The sequence below is a fragment of the Daktulosphaira vitifoliae genome, unplaced genomic scaffold (assembly GCF_025091365.1).
Source record: "Daktulosphaira vitifoliae isolate Bord-2020 unplaced genomic scaffold, ASM2509136v1 Scaffold_4, whole genome shotgun sequence".
Lineage (NCBI taxonomy): Eukaryota > Metazoa > Arthropoda > Insecta > Hemiptera > Phylloxeridae > Daktulosphaira > Daktulosphaira vitifoliae.
Genome location: NW_026099575.1, coordinates 29115324 through 29134739, shown reverse-complemented (window position 1 = coordinate 29134739; position 19416 = coordinate 29115324). Strand labels below are relative to the sequence as shown.

Below are 19416 nucleotides of genomic sequence, written 5' to 3'. Positions count from 1 at the left end.
AGAAAAATTTGTTTTTTAAATTAAATTTTTTCTTTATTAAAAGATTTCATTTATCTACTTTTATTTTAACAATTTATGAATTTTGATAATTTTTGGTACTAATTCTAAAGACTATTGCTATGAATAATTCAGTCGATTAAAATAATTTTTTCATTGTTTCCATATTTTTAGGCTTAGGAGAACCTTGTTCAAATCTTTCAATTTATTTATTTATAAATGTGTACATTTGTTTACTACCAGCTTGATAAAAATGAATTCATGTCTCATTTGATCAAAAATTTCTCTTTTTGATTATAACTGTCTAATTATTTAGAATGGATCACTTAATTAATCAAAAAATAAAAATAATGTTAAACAATTTTTCATTGTTTCTAATAGGTTTAATAACGCCGATTCCAAATATGTCCTTAGATTTTCCCTGTAGTTAATACTTCAACCATAATAATTATTTTACAAGTTATTAGTAAAATTACGGTTTTTACAGATAAAATATTTAATTAAAAAAAAATTGTTTTTCATTACTCTTTAATTATATTTATACTATAATGCTAATCATTTGTGGAAATTTTGAAATCATTCCATAATGTTTCAACTTTGATATAGACTATTAAAGTTGAACAGATCAATTTAATTTTTTTATTTATGTTAATGTTGTTATTATTTATTATATTGATAGGAAATCTTATGAAGATTCAAAAAATATTAAAATATTTTGTCGCCTTTAGTTGACATAATCGCTATAACTATGAAAAAAAACTTAAGTCAACAAATCGTAATAACGGCTATTTTATTTATTAAAAGTCTAAACATAGTTAAAATTGAAAAACAAAAACAAGTACAGACCTATGTATATTTTGTAGTAGAATGCTATGGTATAATTAGATTTTAAAAATTTTAACAATTTATAATCATTATAGTATAAGAAGCCATTAATTATAGCCGAATTTCATTTCATTTCATATACTTCATAAGTGTGTCAACTTTTATTTTTCAAATGAGAACATGTATGATTGTCTAGAAATGATAAAAATAACAGCACCCACTTTACATCTTCAGTTATTACTCTAAATTACTTTATAACTAATAAAATAATTGTTAATATAGTTTTTATTTTTCAATTAATTAAGTAGTCGATGATAAAAGAATCACTTTGTATACTAGTATAGAACTAGGTCTTTAAAATGATCAGTACAGATTATCGCGATATGGCAGGCATGACAAGCAATAGGAAAGGGCAACCCTGTCTAGATTCATACTATTGGTCATTAATTTATTTATACAATTTTCAATAATACTTTTTTAAAAGTCTTACCCACGCCAATAACAATGGAGTGTATTCCTTTTATAAATAGTCAGCTTAATTATTTTCTTCTTCTTCCTCGCCTTAATCCCAACTACTTGGGGTCGGCCAAATAGTCAAATTAAGTTGACAAATAGTCAGCTTAATTATAAATTTAGAAATGTATACTATTAATTTTATTTATTTTATACAATCTCACATAAGACTCATAAATATGTCAACGAAATTAACTTCACCAAAGACGTTTTTTTATTTTTATATTAAAATGATTTTTTTACATTTTCGACTTTTTTAGTTTATTTAAAAAAAGAGAATGTAAATATGCCATATTCTATTTAAAAATGATTAAGCAGTATATACAATTGTTAGACGTAATAACAAACAAAAGTACTTTATGTATCATTGTGTTATTTATTGTGTTTGATAATTTAGCGTTAAAAAAATAGCCTTGATAAAATTGACAATGATCTCAAGGGGGAAGCAAAGCTTATATTATAAGAATAAAAAATCCCTTACTGACCATTCTGGTTGAATGTGCTCTTATATTGTGTCATACCTGTCATTGTCCGTCTTGTGCAAGTGCTAAGTGTCGAACATTAAAATAATACCATGTTAGTTTTTTCATTGTATTTTTCTTATAAAAAATATCCTTGATTATATTGGTCTTGTGACGATTTTATATTTTACACTGTGTGTATGTGTCCTCAAATAAGATTATTTAAGTCTACTCAGACCCTCGGACAACGTTCTCCGACATAACAAATCGTATTCTAAAATCCTGTGCTAAATACAATTTAATTTGTACAGGAAAGCTAATTAAGTTGTCTAACCTTTAGCCTGTATATGGGTGTCCGAAAACAAATCAAATTAACAAACATACTTTATTTATATCTACGCATTCATAAAACGAATGCTTAACGTTTACTTTTTTTTATGAAATTATAAAATTAATACCATCAAGTTTCTTTAAATATTACAAAAAATTAATTGATAAATAAAATATCTAAAGTAAATATATGATTATCAAAGTTTTTGTAGTTATATTAATTTTTAGATGAAATATTTCATATTTTTTTTGAAGTAAAAACTAGTTTCTGCATCAAGAGTTACTCCTTTAGTATGGGCCCACGTTTTATTCATTTTTATACTTGATAATTTCCATGTCATTGAAGATGTATCAAAAACTTCATAAGAATTTTGGTTTTCTCCGCCAATGACAAATATGAAGCCGTTTTTGGAAACTGCAACTAGAATTAGAGTAAATAAATAATATAATGGTAGTATTCATATCAGATTATTCTATATTTGTTCAATTAATAAAAAAATTCTATAATCATTATTAACTTACGAGCGTTGGTGCGTCCCTTGTTCATTGGCGGAATATCATGCCAAATTTGACAGCGCACATCAAATTTTTCGCCAGAAAATAATACATTGTTAGCTTTATCCGTACCACCAAATACATAGATAGTATCATTCACAACGCAAACGGCAGCATTTTTCCTGGGTACTTTCATAGTATGCTTAAATATACGCCACACGTTCTCTTCGGGATAATAACATTCAATTGTTTTACTATTATATCCTCCAACCTGCCATACGAACATTTAAAAGTGTGTATTAATCAATATAATATCACTGGAAATAGTAAAGCTTTTCATGAAAAGCTTTACTAAACATTTTTTACTAAAAAACAATGAATAAAATTGTCTTTATTTTTTGGAGGTACTTAAGCTTTACACCCTTATTGTACTCGTACAAAATGTTTAAAAACAATGATTCAATTAAAAAAATATATTACAAAATAGTACTGACTGCATAGATAAGATTGTCACAAGCCACTACACTAAAATCCGTTCGAAATTCATTCATCTTTTCTATTTTTCTGTAACGATTAGATTGAATATCGTAAATTTCATTGTACTGGGATTTTCCATTTAATGACGTTTCCAACTACTCGGCATAAGAAATTAGAAATTAGAATATTTTACCCTAAATGATACCAAACCATAGATAACAATAAGAATTTCAATTTTTTAAAAAGCCAAGAACTTAATTTTATTATTTAAAAATTTGCCATTTGATTTATTATGACTTTAAGATTATTTTTTATGACAAAATAACATTAACTGTCGTTCATAAATATTTAAATCATTTTAAACATTATGACAATATTATTTACAGTCGTTTATTAGGCCTATTACAATATACTAATTTAATGAATTAAAATATTTCCAAACGTTTAAAGCTCGCTGTTCAATACAGTGTAAACAGACCTGTTCCTGAGAGAAAATCTCATATATATTATTTAAATGGTGTGGTATCCTTCAATTTTTTTTATTAAAATTTTATTTTTACAAAACTTTATCTAGCTAAATTTATAAATACTCACTATATAAACGGAATGTTTTAAATGAATCAATTTTGGTGTTAAATGCAAATAATTTGATTCACTTAATTTTTTACTACTACGGGCTATCATATTGACAAGTCTAGTAATCATATATATGTTTTAAACATTTTGGCACAGTAGATAAATTTAACTATTAAAATAATTAACATACTTATTATCAACTGGAGATTTTCCAATTTCAAAATACTTTCCATCTTCAAAAAACGTGCACATCGATGTACTCGGTTGAAAACCATTAAGATTAATATTCTTCCATTTTTTATCGCTTCGGTCTAAAAATGATAGAGATTGTTCGTTGAAATCTTCAGAAAATTGACATATTATAATAACCTATAATACAATTTATTTATACACTTAATTTTTAAATAGGTATTTAACCAAAATTATATTTATATATCTAGTATATAATGAATAGTTAAAAACTAATTTGAATCATTATTCCTATTTATTATTAAGAAACGCATTTTATAATAGTGCCCAATATTAAAATATTTAAATACTTGAATAGAACAATTAATTTTTTTCTAATTTTTATTATTTTGAAAAATGATGAAGGATTTATTGGAAATTTTGTTATAAATAAGATTTACTGGAATCTAATTTGCATAAAACATATTTTATAAAAGAATTTTTTCAGTATAAGTTAGTAAGAACTTAAAGAAAAAAAATACTAATTTCATTTTTATAGTACTCAATTAAATAATTTATTTTTATTCGATAATTTTAGTAAAATTTTTAATGATTAGAAAAAGTTTATTAATTATAAACCTTATGTGAGCTCGTGTATTATCAAAAAAATCAAAAATAGTGTCATTCAATTTATTTATCACAGACATTTAACGATTCAAGAGAGCATCCATACTTTAATAATTATAGTAATTATTATTATTACAATTATTGCAACATAATGACGGTACATAAGATAACATTGAGTTTCGTAAATTTTTTATTGGATCATAAAACCATATAATATTTAATATTATCATATTATCCAATAAATTAGCCACATAATTTCAAATCAATCAATCCTTCTGTTTCAAGTTATTTCAACGATTTTTATAAAAAGTAGAATTTTTTCAACTTAACTTTTGAAAATGTTGCGGGAATACTGAGTCTCTTAAATATATGTTAAAATAAAGCCTATTTTATGTACTAAAAGTTAAAAAAAAAGTATATAAAAGTTGAATCCGAATATTTTGGTTCATTTTAAAATTGTAATTATTTAGTAAAACATATGAGGAATTTTTTTTTTTTTTTGAGGTTATTATTTCAAGACAAAGATGTCATTCTAAAAATAAAATAATTTTTAAAAACTCACAATCAAGTTAAAAGTACAAAATATCCTATTTGATATTTTTTAATAATTAATAAAAATTGTAAGGCTAACTTGTGAATTAAAATTTTCTTTTTTTGTAAACAAAAAAGTTTGTATTAGATGTATATCATTTTCATTTTCTGACATTTCAGTATTTTCTATGCATTGCGATTTATTGTTTGAAATTGTCGCCAATTGATTATTCTCCCAAGACTTAATTACTCCTATAAAACGTTTCAAGTATTTTTAATTTGTTTTGTAGTTAAAAAAAAAAAATTTTGAAATAAAAATAAGGAAAAATTTTTTTTGAAATTTACTTGTACCCTCGGTTTCTTTTACTTCTTGGAGAACCTTAATTGCTGGGGTTTCAGAAATCATACATTGAGCAAGCATTAAAATCTACGATTAAAAAATAAAGTGAAAAAAATTTTAAAGAATCATCACAAATTGACAGAAAATAATTATTTTATGTGTAATAATACTTAAATTGAAACATTTCATGTATAAATATAAATATTTGATTATAATAAATAGTATAATATTGTTGAATAGTTCTTTTTTTCATAAATTATTATGACTAATTTATTAAATGTTTTAACTATTTCATAACACATTAAAGTTATATAAATATATATAAAGTTGACAGTTTTTAAAAAGGTATATAAAAAGTATTGATAATAGGGTACTATCAAATGATAATGATGTGAAAAAAAGCTGGAAAGAGTATCCAAAAGAGACATTAAAGGATATCTCGTGGAACGAGGGACTGGTAGATTTAATTAGTGAGAAAAAAGTATGGGAAGCTATGGCATAAATAAAAAAGAATAAAGCAGTAGGACCAGATGAAATGCCAGTAGAAGTATGGAAAATATTAGGCGGTGTTGGCATAATGTGGTTGAAGAAACTTATAATTAAAATCTTATCAGAAGGGAAAATTCCAAATGAATGGAGAAATAAAATTGTGGTGCCGATATTTTAAGGTAAAGGAGATCTACAGGAGTCTGAAAAATATAGAGGTATAAAGCTTATGAGCCATAGCATGAAAATTTGGCAAATGGTAATAAATAAGAGAATAAAAATGAGACATTGGTGTCTAAAAACCAGTTTTGATTTATACACGGTAAGTCAACAATGGAGCCATTATTTTGTGTGAGGCAACTAAAAGAAAAGTTTAGGAAAAAGAAGAAAAAGATGTGTATGGTATTTATAGATTTGAATAAAGCGTATGATAGAGTACTGAGATAGGTTTTAAAGTGGGCATTAATGAGAAAAGGAGTCCTGAAAAGGTACATTGATATAATATGAGATATCTATAATGGTGGTATTGACGAGGATGTAAGGTACAGGATTAAGTGCGGGTGGTCAAAGTAGAGAGAAGCATCTGGTATGTTTTGCGATAAAAGATCTCCAATACAGTCTTCTATAAGACTGTAGTGAGACCAGATATGATGTGTGATGTAGAGTGTTAAGCGGTTGACAAGAAAATAGAACAGAGAATGAGTGGAGCAGAAATGAGAAATATCGCATAATACAAATTTTATGTTGTCCTATTGAGTTGACTGTGATATGACAATATTTGATAAACGTAATAATTTTACACAGACAAAGACACAGAATTAAGTGCGGGTGGTTGAAGTGGAGAGAAGCGTCTGGACGCTTCTTTCCACTTCAACACGCCAGCGTCTTATGTGATAAAAGAATTCCAATGAGGCTGAAAGGTAAATTTTACAAGACTGTAATAAGGCCAGCTATGATGTGTGGTTCAGAGTGTTGAGCGGTTGATAAGAAAGTAAGAGCAGAGAATGAGTAGAGTGACTAGAAAAGATAGAATAAGGAACGAGCATATAAGAGGGAGTATAGGTGTAGCGTCAATCGTGGATAAGATGAGAGAAAATAGACTTAGATGGTTTGGTCATGTTATGAGGAGAGAAGAATCGGAAGCTTTAAGAACAGTTGTAGAAATGAATGTTGAAGGAAGAAGATGTAGAGGAAGACCAAAAAAGAGATTGTGGAATGCTATTGAATGTGATATGAGGATAGCTGATGTGAGCGTAGATGATATGGGTGATCATGTCAAGTGAAAGTTTAGGATAGACCCCAAATAGTTGGAAATAAGGCGTGGAAAAGAAGAAAGAAGAGATTTTAGTTGAATATAAATTATTAGGATTTATGTAAGCTGTTGATAATTAATAAATATATAAAATATATTATTATTTTTCTTTACATTTTTGGACTAAAATAAAGTAAATTATAAATTTTTACTTTTGTTATTGTAACATTTTAAATCCCACAGAATTAGTCATAAGATAATTGCAATTGTAGCATTTTTATTAAATTTAATACGATTTGAAATTTTAACTGTTAATTTAATATTTTTATAAGGGCTGCGACTTCTAAGGTAATTATCTAAAATTTTTTCATTTTTCTTACATGTTTAGTTTTCTAATAATATTAACATTATCTGTAATACATTGCATTTATTTATTATATTAAAATATAATTGATTTAGAGTTACTGATAAGGAAATTATTATTTTCATTATCAAAAAAATGTTATTTAAGTCAACTGAAAGCAATCATTAATGATAGGTAATAAAATGACGCTGCAAAACTCGAACTGTGATGAGATAAAAATAGTTTGGCCGAAAAAATGCCTTAATTTTATATAATAGTATAATAATCACAATAACATTTGGTTTGTTTCAACCAAAGTGAACTTCAGTGTTTGGTTAGTTAACTTCTTAAATATAGTTTAAGTATAATTATTTTTTTTGTTTTAAAAAAAGAATTTTCTTATTTAAAAAAAATTTAACAACTACCATAAGTATGCCATTGTTTAATGTTCCTAAGTTATGTCCGACATACTTGTGATAACTGGGATCTCTTTCTATTTAATTTTTGTATCATAATCTGAGCATTCTGCAACATTTTAAGAAAAATGCTGGCCATATGATTACTACCTATAAACAGAAAAAAAAACTTTACTTAGTTGAATTCTAAAATTGAATACCTTACGTACACTGGACATTTTCCATTATTAAAACATCTTTCATGATAACATTTTCTATATACGATATTGGGAATGCTTCAATATTGATTTTAATAAAAAGTTTTGGTAAAAATTGTTTTCTGTTTGTTTGGTCATATTTTACCCACATCATTAACGCTTCAAATATCTAAAATTCACTCTTGAATATAGTATGATGGAAAAATATTTATTTCATAATTTATAAGTACAGTTTTATATAAAGTTATTTATACTGGTTAAAAAAAAATAATAACTGGTTTATTATAATTACTTTTGCATGTTTTTCAAGATTTCGGTGTAATAATTTGCATTAATAACCAAGAATATTGTAAATGAAGGTCGAGGATACATTTTAAATAATCAAATAAGTATTTCATATAAGGATTTAAATTATAGGTATATAAAATTCTATTAGACTGAAATTGCATTACATTAGGTCAAACTCCATTGGTGAATTTGTTATTACTACAGCTAAAGAATATGTTTAAACACTAATTTGAATTTTTATTATATATAAATTAATTTTAGAATAGTATGTTAATCGACTATAAATAGTTTAACTAAATATAATGATATTTCAGATATATTTTGCAAATTCTCTATCTTTTTAAAAAAATACAATTTTTGGTTATTTATTTATTATTAAATATGAACTTCAATAATCACAATTTACTAAAATCATACACGAAACAGGATAAAAATTAATTATATATGACAAATGCATAAACATTTTCATAAAATATAAATACATTTCAAATGAATATCTAGTTTTTATAATCGTATTTATATTTATTTATGACCATAATTGATGATTTAGGGTAATAAATTTAATTTAAAACCTGATCTAATTTATGCCTATAATTGATGCTTTAAGGAAATAATTTTTAAATCTTCTTCTTCTTCCTCGCCTTAATCCTAACTACTTGGAGTTGGCTACTCTTATCCTAAACTTTCACTTGACACAATCTCCCTCATCAGCTATCCTCATATCACATTCAATAGCATTCCACCATCTCTTTTTTGGTCTTCCTCTACATCTTCTTCCTTCAACATTCATTTCTACAACTGTTCCTACGGCTTCCGATTCTTCTCTCCTCATAACATGACCAAACCATCTAAGTCTATTTTCTCTCATCTTATCCACGATTGACGCTACACCTATACTCCCTCTTTATTTAAAATAATTTTTAAATAGTAACTTAATAAAATAACCAATTCATAAATAGATCTAATCTATTACCTTTTTTTGATTTGATTCGTTTTGAACATTTTCAATAAAATCAATTATTTGAGAGCTATCCAATTTAAAAAAATCTTGAGTTCTAATCACATAACTAAATATAAATTTAAATAGATTAGGAAATGTAACTTACTCACGATAAATAAAATTATTAACTTAACTTAAAAAAAAATTTTTTTAATTATTTTTCTTTATTGAAATTATCTTTAAAGTTTAGTAATATTTTAAAAAGATAGATATAGCCTTAATTTAAATCAAATTTACATTGGCTTTAATTTATATTTATGATTACTTTTGTGAAATATATTTTATGGATTACGTATAAATAAAAGTGATCTGAATAAAATATTTTACTTAATATTTATGAAATGACACTAAGCTGATTTAAACTAATTTAAATAATAATCAAATATCTATATCAGTTAGCTCAGCTTATAAAAAAAACCTTTTTAACTCAAATCAAAATAAATAAGTTAAAAATTTGAATAATTAATCATAAAAGTTACAAACTTAATATTTTTCTTTATAAATAACACACAGTCATCTTTTAAAACATCAATCATATTTTTAAAATTGCACAATTGTAGGCAGTTGTAAATAGTTATTCTTGACTTGATATAGTTTAAAACGGCATCTTCTACTTCTTTCAATCCAAGTGTTTTGGAATCTAATAAAATTTCCTAATCCAAAAATATAATATTTTAAAATTTATTATACCTATTAGAAAATTAAATTGGACACTTGACTTCAATAAAGTAACAGAAGAATAATATTCATTGTAACGCATGTATAGTAACTTAATAATTTTTCAAATATCATTTAATACTGACGAAACTTAAGAAGTAATTAGAAAATTAGTGATACAATATACTTTATATAAAATAACAAACGGTTAATCATTTTAAAGTTTTATAAAAACAAGTAACGAAAAATAATTTAGACTGGTATAGCTTGTTTTGAGATACCATCATTAATTATTAGCATTTTTATTATGAACTAGAAAAATTATTTCGTGGTCATTGTCACAAAATTTACATGCAAAATGTGTGCTTTGTTTTGTGAAGCTCTAGAAAAATTACAAATACAGGACTAAATTCTATTAATATATTACTAAAAAACCTGTTTTAATTACTTTTTGCGTGAGACCAATAGTAAGGTGACCTTGATCACCTTCTTCTTCCAGGTTGATACTGTTAAAGCAAATAACACCAAAGTTACATGACTTAAAAAATATCTTAACATGAGAAATTATTAAAAAAAACTTTCTCCTGAATATTTAAATGTTTTTCAATTTTGCCCTGAATTCTTTTGATAAGAATCTTTGTGTAAAGAATTTTTAAATTGACTTCTTTGTAATGTAAATATTTTATGATTTATGAATGATTATGGTCTGTAAAATGATCTATATCTTTGTAAAAAACTGGCTTAATAATACTGTACTTTATTTAAATTATACGCATATATTTTAATGAAATAAATATTCACTTGGTAGAGCTATTACACACTTAACCAACTACATACTATTTGTATAAGTAATTTAAAAAATAAATTAATTTTTACGAAAAATATTCAAATAAAGAAAAAATAATATAACTCGTTAGATACTTAAAAATAAAGTAAAATACTTACAATCATATTACTTTCAGTAAACTCAATTGAGGATGTATACATAAAATCAATAAGATTTTCTAAGGTTTGTGCTGATGAAAATAAATTATCCACGACAAATTCTCTTTGTGTAGGATTATTTGTAAAAATATGTTCTAAATAGATACTTCGAATTGCTAAAATATTTTTATCACACCATATATATTGTCCATCTCTTATTAAAGCTACATTTCCATTATTTTTGTCTCTAGTTAAAATTAAAAAAAATATCGTAAATGACATTGCAAAAGTAAATCGTTTAATTCAAATATTACAAAATTATAGAAACAATAGTTTCTATATTTTTGTATAATCACTTGATCAAGCTAATAATGTACATTTTAGCTTAATCAAGTGATTCAGAGGTCACAACTGAAAACCTAATTTAAGTAATTTTCAATAGAATTTATAATTTTTAATAAACACTAATAATTAAAATAATGAATGCCAAACATATAAAAACGGGTTGGTATTCAGAGTGATTCATTAAGACTAAGACACTTATTTTTTCGGAAACTATTGAAAATTTAAAATTTTTGTAAATGAAAATATTGTTTTTCAAAAATATCACAATAATATGTCGTCATATACTTTTTGTTTCTATACAAGTTTACTATCGTATATTGTTGAACCATAAAAATAATGTATGGCCCATTTAAAATGATATTTGTTGCTTTTAATATTATTAAAAGCAAATTAATGATAAGTTTGTATTTTAAATTTAGAGTTTTATCAATTTTAAAATGCAAATGATCGATTGGAAAAAAAAAATTAAAACGAAATTGTTTAAAATTCTTATTTTCATAATATTATCAAATTATAAATAGTGGTCCTATTAAAGAAAATTAAAAATTAATATTTTTATCTTAAAAGTGTTGAAAACCAAAATTATAAAACTATATATTTTTATACATTTTTTAAATAAAGTAATATTGTCCTTTACAAAAATTAAAATTTTTCAATAATTTCCAAGAAAATGATTGTCTTATCTTTTATAAATAACTCTGTATAAATTGAATAAAAATTCAAACAATTATTTTCAATTATTGATGGAGAAAATGTATCTCAAAGGGAGCGTTTTAAATTATTATCAATTGTTTGTAAAAAATAAAAACATTAACTAGGTAATTTTATTCTATTTAATAAAGTCATGGGTCTAGTTTGGTATTCTATTAATACACAGTATAAAATATAATAGTATTGGAAGTTACTCCAATTGTATATAAAACTATGAGGCAACTGAACTTCTTTAAGCGATTTCAAATGCGGTTACGCTAAAAGAAGAAGACCTTTGAAATAGTTAACCATAACTATTAATGTTTAAAATTATTCAACGAAAACCGCAAGAACCTAATTAAATAGAAATCTAATACTTTCAGTGTCGGATTTAGTCAGTGTGTCGCTCTAAGTATTAAATAATTTGCTGCATTTTTATACAAATGTTTTTTTTATAAAAAAAAATGATATGTAAACATAATTGTAACTAGAGAGAGTTTAGGGAGGTAACTCCAAAAATTTAGAAAATTGTTTTTACAATAATATGAATATATTTTAAATGATCAGGGAATATAATATATTAAGCCCTCCACAATAATATTCTAGTTATGCCTATGTATTAAAGTGTTAAATAAAATGAATTTATTTTATTACTAAACATTTTAAATAAATAAAATAAAGTGCTAGCTGTTAATTATAGATATTAAAGTCATGTATGTTAAAAATATATAAATATATATATATAATTAAATTAAAAAACTCAACAATATAACATATAACAATAAAAGATGCTATAATAAAATAATACTAAGTACTTATCAGTTTTTTGAACGAATTTTGAATCGGAAAATTATATTATATGGCATCGAAGTTTATTAAACTTTTTAAGTTATTTTATTTGCTAGCTGTTAGTGTATAATTAATAACAGATAACCGATAACTGTTGTTCTAATAACATTTTATAATAATTAGTAATATTTTTTGAGCTTTTGTTATATATGAAAGAAAAACTCATTATTATTTTAAATTATTTTTCACTCTTGAAAATTAACCGTCCTTAAGAAATTTCCGCTTTAAGTAACATTACCTTTTAATTTTATATTGATTAATGGCGCCACACTATATTACTATGTTATGTAGGTACTACACAAACAAAAAAACAATAGCCATTTTTTTTTAACTACAAAATAATTTTGGTACAATAATAATTAATGAAACAATTATTATTAAATTAAATGTAATTAACTAATTTTCGTTTCAGATAAACACAATATTCTCTATTACTGAGAGTTAGGTTAATGGTTAAGTTAGTGACAAAAGTAATTACAATACAAATCAAACTCATTACATTACAGATAATAATTTTTATTGGTATGGCTAAATTTCAAAAATACTTGTTAGTAGACCCAATGACATGCCGGGTAATTATAGAAAATAAAGCATAATATTAGAATTTAAAAGGAAATGAATGCTACATTTTATACAGAATGATTCTATTAACGTTATCTATTCGATTTCTCTTAAAATAATAGTTGTTGAAGCCTTTTCATAATAAAAAAAAATAAAATAGTTGTTAAAAAATTTTTTTTTTCCATTTTGTTACATATATATTTTCATTTATCTGTTCTAAATGGGTCAATAATAACTTTTGGATCAATATTTTGTAAGTTATTAGTATTTTAAAATATGTACTGGAAATGAAGCATAGATCCTACTATATTTATCATTATTCATTTCTCGGTATCTTTTTCTATCCCTCTAAGGTACAAAAATGTGAACATGTTTCATTGGTTCAAAATTAGTCAACTACGACAAAATGTAGTTGCACGTTTTATAATAATATTAGTGGTTTACTATTGAATGACTCATTAAGATAAAAACTTCGGCGATTATGTTTTTTAAATTAAAGAAATTGCAACATTTTCATTAATATTTATATGTTACAATAATATAATAAAGATTATTTTTAATCAAACTGAAAAGTAAAACTTAAAGATCTTAAGCGCTATTAAAAAAAAATACATTTTAAACTAACCGAGGATTGGATTTTGGTAATACCAACGTTGACCTGAACATTGTTGCAATATTAAAATATATTCCGGAATTTTTTGTATTGTTTTTTTTAAACAAATTAGTTTTAAAACTAATTATTAACAAAAACGTCTTTAAAAAAAGCTACTAAAAGTGATTAATTTTAATTAGAACATAAAATAGATACTTGTTTAATTTAACTGTTTGGCTCGTCGTTCTACGTGATCGATCCTATTGACTGTTGAGATACATTTGAAAAAGTATCGTCAACCATATTGTAGCATCTTTCTTTTATTTTAGTTTAAACAATAATAAATATAGAACAATGCGGGTTTATCTCAACATTTTATTACACAATGAATAGCAGACTAAGAGCAAGTGTAAGACTCCGTGAAATTGAATTGACCATTTGCTCATAAAATAGACAAATGTAAAATCATATCTTATTTTATTTCATACACTATCGATGCACAAAGAAAGCAATAAATTTACGTATATAATATAAGCTAAATAAAATTATAGGACTCAAAAAAACTTGTTTTTAATTAAGTATTCTATTAGAAAAGTCACATTCAGTACTAATGACACTGCTTTGTGATTTGAATATTATTAAGTAAACCTTATTTAATGTTTGGATTTTCGTGTAAAAAAATTACGAGTATCATTAACAACTTATAAACTTAAACATTTCCTATAATTTTTTATTATTTTCAACAGTTTAATGAGAAGATAGTTTATTAAAATGGAATAGTAATGATTATTAGTTTAAATATTTATTATTTATATAAATGGTAATTTTTTTCATTTGAATACATATTTTTTGGTACAAAAAAATGTTTATTATCACGATATAATTAAAGATTATCTACTAATAAGGTATTTCAATAACAAAAAACAGTTCTGATAAATAACAAATAAAAAATATTCAGTGCTGATTATACATTAGGAGGAAACATTATTTTTTGTATTTATTGGAATGATACTACAATAATTGCCTTTTATTTTGTGAATTGCTTTATGCTTGAGCATCATTTTGGTATTACAATATCCTTTTCCACAAACATCACAACGTATACCAGTTAACATTTGTCGTGTGTGTGTTTGCCACACGTGTACTTTCAGAGCAGTAGTGTTTTGGCTAAACTTTAAACAAAATCCACATAGATCTTTAATACTGTCCTTATGAACAATCGTCACATGTCTATAGAATGTTTTACGACTAGCCAACAACATACCACACATCTCGCAAGTGTTAGTTAAAACGCCGTTGGTCTCATGGTGTGCTATGTGAGCTATTTTCAAGGCGTTGCTAGCAAACAGTTTGCCACAATTGGGTTCGGAACATAATAGATCACTATCATTACCGTGTTCTTGCTGTACATGTCTCCACAAATTAGTTTTGTCTTCAAAAGTTTTACAACATTTTTCACAGACATTTCTGCCTTTTAATTTAGGAATAACAGGATCCGCGTTGAAAGGAGCAGCCATAAAGTGATCGGCCACGGGCATTTGCTTTAATTTCAGTAATGTGTTCTATAAAAATATCAATAATTATGAATCGATGATGAAATGAATGTAGCTAAAACACGCTACAGAAATATATAAACAATCATTTAATAGGTAATAATTTAATTAGCTGAAATAATAAATAAGTATTGTGTGTTGTTGATTAATTTAAGTATTAAAATGCTGTATGTTTAAAATTTAAATATTTATTTTTAATTTTTACACAAAAATGAATAATTACTATATTGAGCTGACTCGGAGTATCCTTGAAAGACATTTTGTAAATATTCAAAATATGAAAAAAATAACAGAACTTATGTAATGTTAGTTACGGCCAAAAAGGGTTTCAAAAAATTAAATAGCTAAAATATCTTAAGCTTATTATAACTTTAATTGAGTATACCGCAAATTATTGCAGAAAACAATTTCATTCTGTTATGAAAAAATAACAAAATATTTTAATAACACATGTTTATTGATAAAAAATATTACCATAGATTATATCAGAGTTTTAGTTAATCATAGAGTTAACTCAAATCAGGTGTTTTAGTTATAAAATTCGAATAAATATAAAGTATTTACTTAGATCAAAATAATTTACTTTTATTAAGATATCAAATCGAGAATTTTATTTAAGTTAAAATATATTATTTTTGTAGTTTTTTTTAAAGGGTTGAATATTTCAAAAACTTTAATACTTATGTGAAATTCTATTCATATTTCAGTTGATAGAAATGTGAAATATAATTTTGCAAGTATAATAATATAGTTTCATATTATGTAACAGTATTTTTTTACCTACTCGAACAACATTTCTATATTATATCTAATATTTTGTATAATTTTTACATATAATCCTGCTGAAGTGTTTATTTATTTGTGAATGATTAATCTGACTTCTGTAAAAAAATTTAAGAAGTAGAATTTTTTAAATGTGAGATTTAATGAGAAATTTTACATAGTATAAACTATTTTGTTTTTGATTTTATAAAAAAAAAATATTTGGAGTTTATTATATGGGATATAATTAAATATTACTAAAAATCTATACAGAAAAGCGACAAACGGTAACTTTTCAAAAATTTGCCTTTGTGTATATGATCACGACGAATGCCTAGAAGAGTAGAAAGCTAATTCGATAATATTATTTGTTACTCTGAACAATTAATCATTAATTATATGTTTTAATTATTTCCAATATTAAGTGAAACTAATGATGTTATACTTGTATACAAGTTAATAAAAAATATCAGTTAGTGATAGCACTATGAAAACTTTCCTGGTCTATACAACTATTGAAAAAAAAAGAATATTACACGGAATTCTAAATACTCTAAAATAATTATTACGTTACCTCTTTAAAATATTTGATTATTCTAATTAAATCGTAAATTTATTAAATTATATCTATATATCTAAATTTAAAAACTGTATTTAACTCAAGAGAAATTTACTTTTTATAGATGATCATGTTATATTTAAAATTTGTTAAAAACAATTAAATTAAATTAAGTACTGTCAAAATTTAATGTAGCACATTTGAAGAGTTTTATAGATTAGGATCGATTGAATTCTGACCGCGATTAAAATCACTGTAGTAAAACACTTTGATGCGTATTTGAGGTAAATTAAAAAAAAACTTTATTTATCAAAAATTAAATGATTTTTTTATTTAAGAGGCTGATTACTCATAGAGAATGAGTCATTAGAACATTTTTCTTATTTTAATCATATATTACATCAAATAGACTTTAATTTAAAATCATTAGAATGAAGTGAGTATTCCGTTACTATTTAAAAACTTCAAAACTGACATTTTTACTGACAACTGTTTTGATTCGCAATAACTCCTAAAATTCAAGATTTCGNTATGATTTTTTGTTTTGATTCGCAATAACTCCTAAAATTCAAGATTTCGGATAATTCTTATTTTTTCATTTTAAAATACATAGTATTGCCTTTAATTTGATACATTTAAAAAAAAAATCAGGTTTTTTTTAAAATTTTAAATTTGAAGAAAAAAAATGACAACCCTTAGCTAATGATTGGGTTCCCAAAATAGTATATCATCGTCATTGTCGACGACTTGTTGAATGAGCATGTCAAATGTATTACTAATAAATTTATTAATTTGTACATTTTAAAGTTTCACAGTAATCCATCCAGAAAAGTTATTTTAATATAAAGTAAAAATTAAAAATGTAAATATTAACTGTTTTTAAAGAAAATTATAAATTTTTGAGACATTTCCCTTAATTTTGGAGTATAGGGCAATTTGCAAATTTATGACATTGATAACTTGAACTAGATACGTTTTATGACCTTTTGACATATTGTTGAGCAAAATCGGTTCAGTATATCTGGAGTAATAGTATTTACTATCACACATAAAAAAAAAAACAACAGAGTATGTGTAGCTTCTAGCTACGTATTGAATCTGAAGACATAAAATCAGTAATGAATTCATTATTGTTGAATAATTTGTTACATATAAAATCTTGTATTTGTGATTCAATAATTTGAAGGTGAGCGGGCGATTTGTTAATTATAGATGTTGACACGTTCCAATACCCTTTTCACTGGCCCCTCTTTAAGTAATAAGTATGTTTTAATAGTTTGATAGGTATCTATTTAAAGAAATAGAAAAATTAATTAACAGTGTGTAATAATTACACACTGAAAAAATTAACTATGTAAACTAATTTAGAAAAAAGAAATTAATTTTTTATGCAAATACATATCATAACTGATATCTCTTTATCAATGAAAAGTTCTAAGAAAGTTTTGAAGAAGTTTAACTATTTGAGTTTTAAAAACGAGCTGTCCAATTTTACACTGTATGCCCATGTGACCTATATCAAATAAAATTAATAATTGTCTACGGTTCAAAAAATAAATATTCCATCATGAAAAATGTATTATCACTATACAGATTTTTAGATATATACGACATTGTATTGGAGAGTTAAAAAACATTCATTGATCAGCTTCGGAATTATTTTCGTGGAATCGAAATTGTTTTTTGGTTGAGGATACTCTTATTATTCAGATAAACAAAAAAAAAAGTTAGTTATACAGTCTGTAACATGATATATATCAAATTATATGAACCCACACATCCATAAATATTGCATATTAAATATGTATGCATAATTTAAAAATAAATTATTAAAAAATATATAAGCGTAAAACCAATTGTAAGGGTGAAGTCGATATAAAAATAAATTTTGAATTTAAGTTAAACTCGTGAATGGCTGTATTAATATCTTATACGTGGACTTATTTTATGTTACAAATTAGGAATTTAGTATAATTATAACACAGGAAAACAAAATGAGGTAATATTTTATTGGAATTATCTTTGATCGTTAATTCATTAAATGAATTATAGAAATTTCTGAATTAAAAAGAACAATTTTAATGAAAATTACAACTCCTACAATCAATCTCCAACAATTAAGGTCATCAACTTAACACAAATTCCCTTTAGTTATATTATGATACTGGTATACACTACTTAAATTTAGGATTTTCCAACATATAAGCAATTACATAAATTAAATCATGGGTTTTATTTTCGATTTTTTCATCACGAGCAAAAAACTAGATTATGATTCATTAATAAAATTGTAATTTTATTCGAATTTAATGTGATTTAAAAAAATATATTAAATATCATGACTACCCGTTTAAGTCTAATTCAATTGGTTATTACAGTACATTAATATCCTAATACCAAGATAATGTACTTAAATATTTTTACATTATCTGCGTCGAAAATCTGTTCTTCATGATAATATAACAGCCAAGCATGCACTAACAATTAACATTCAAATTATAAACAGTTTACAAGTTGTTAATTGTAAAGGTAAAACTTAATCTCTTGAATATAAATGCAGACACTTTTAAAGGGTTACCTTCAAAAATTAATAAAAAAAATT

At 24.2% G+C, this 19416-nt stretch overlaps 2 protein-coding genes across 3 annotated transcripts; both read right to left on the bottom strand.

The window, feature by feature from the left end:
* Positions 1–2066: 2066 nt before the first annotated feature.
* On the bottom strand, positions 2067–14235 carry LOC126905190 (kelch-like protein 2). Of its 2 annotated transcripts, none has more exons than XM_050684680.1 (13): positions 13974–14235; positions 10925–11150; positions 9806–9975; positions 9296–9389; positions 8047–8203; positions 7893–7987; positions 5346–5427; positions 5101–5252; positions 3865–4043; positions 3693–3792; positions 3116–3253; positions 2649–2892; positions 2067–2547 (listed from the first exon to the last, which is right to left on the bottom strand). In XM_050684680.1, the coding sequence occupies exons 1-13, from the start codon at positions 14012–14014 to the stop codon at positions 2351–2353; spliced, it is 1875 nt and encodes a 624-aa protein (XP_050540637.1). In that variant the 5' UTR covers positions 14015–14235; the 3' UTR covers positions 2067–2350. The 2 variants fall into 2 exon arrangements, with proteins under 2 accessions (XP_050540637.1, XP_050540638.1); XM_050684681.1 differs by having other exon boundaries at positions 5352–5427.
* A 676-nt stretch (positions 14236–14911) lies between these two features.
* On the bottom strand, positions 14912–15478 carry LOC126905026 (oocyte zinc finger protein XlCOF7.1-like). Its single transcript, XM_050684423.1, has one exon. It carries the CDS (start codon positions 15476–15478, stop codon positions 14912–14914), a length of 567 nt encoding a protein of 188 aa, XP_050540380.1.
* Between the last annotated feature and the right edge of the window lie 3938 nt (positions 15479–19416).

Excerpts from the sequence above, each read along its gene's own strand:
- LOC126905190 (XM_050684680.1), bottom strand. The coding sequence starts at position 14,014 with ATGTTCAGGTCAACGTTGGTATTACCAAAATCCAATCCTCG. Across the intron at positions 4,044-5,100 it reads AAGAAAATTTTAATTCACAA|GTTATTATAATATGTCAATT; the intron begins GTTAGCCTTACA and ends ATTGTATTATAG. Across the intron at positions 3,793-3,864 it reads AAATCTCCAGTTGATAATAA|ACTTGTCAATATGATAGCCC; the intron begins GTATGTTAATTA and ends TATGATTACTAG.
- LOC126905026 (XM_050684423.1), bottom strand. The coding sequence starts at position 15,478 with ATGCCCGTGGCCGATCACTTTATGGCTGCTCCTTTCAACGCGGATCCT.